Here is a 293-nt window from a genome sequence, read left to right on the forward strand (position 1 = left end):
CTGTTGCTGCTGCCTCTGCTCCTGCTGCACTGCTGCTACCCCTTATCCCGCTGCACTGCTGCTGCTGCTGCTACACTGCCGCCACACTGCTGCTGCATTTGCGATTGCTGCTGCTGCTGCTGCTGCTGCTGCTGCTGTAGACATGCGAGAGCGGCTGCGAGTCCCTCACTGGAAACTGCGAGTTTTGGAAATGGATTCTCTTCTTTCCGAAAGACAAAATGTGCGTCTGTGGGGTGTACGTGCGGTGGGGTGTACGTACACCTCAGCTGCAGCAGCAGCAGGGCGTGCATGCG

General features: G+C 58.7%; 1 protein-coding gene across 1 annotated transcript in view; it reads left to right on the forward strand.

The window, feature by feature from the left end:
- ETH_00042770 (B-box zinc finger protein, putative) overlaps positions 1-293 on the forward strand; it is a gene marked incomplete at both ends in the record, with an annotated part of 6,122 nt that overhangs the window by 1,290 nt on the left and 4,539 nt on the right. The window contains one exon of the mRNA XM_013374896.1: positions 141-220. Within this exon, the coding sequence (XP_013230350.1) occupies positions 141-220 (80 nt within the window). The remainder of the gene's footprint in view (positions 1-140; positions 221-293) is intronic.

This window comes from Eimeria tenella, genomic scaffold (genome assembly GCF_000499545.2).
Source record: "Eimeria tenella Houghton genomic scaffold, Eth_scaff2360, whole genome shotgun sequence".
In the NCBI taxonomy this organism is placed as follows: domain Eukaryota; phylum Apicomplexa; class Conoidasida; order Eucoccidiorida; family Eimeriidae; genus Eimeria; species Eimeria tenella.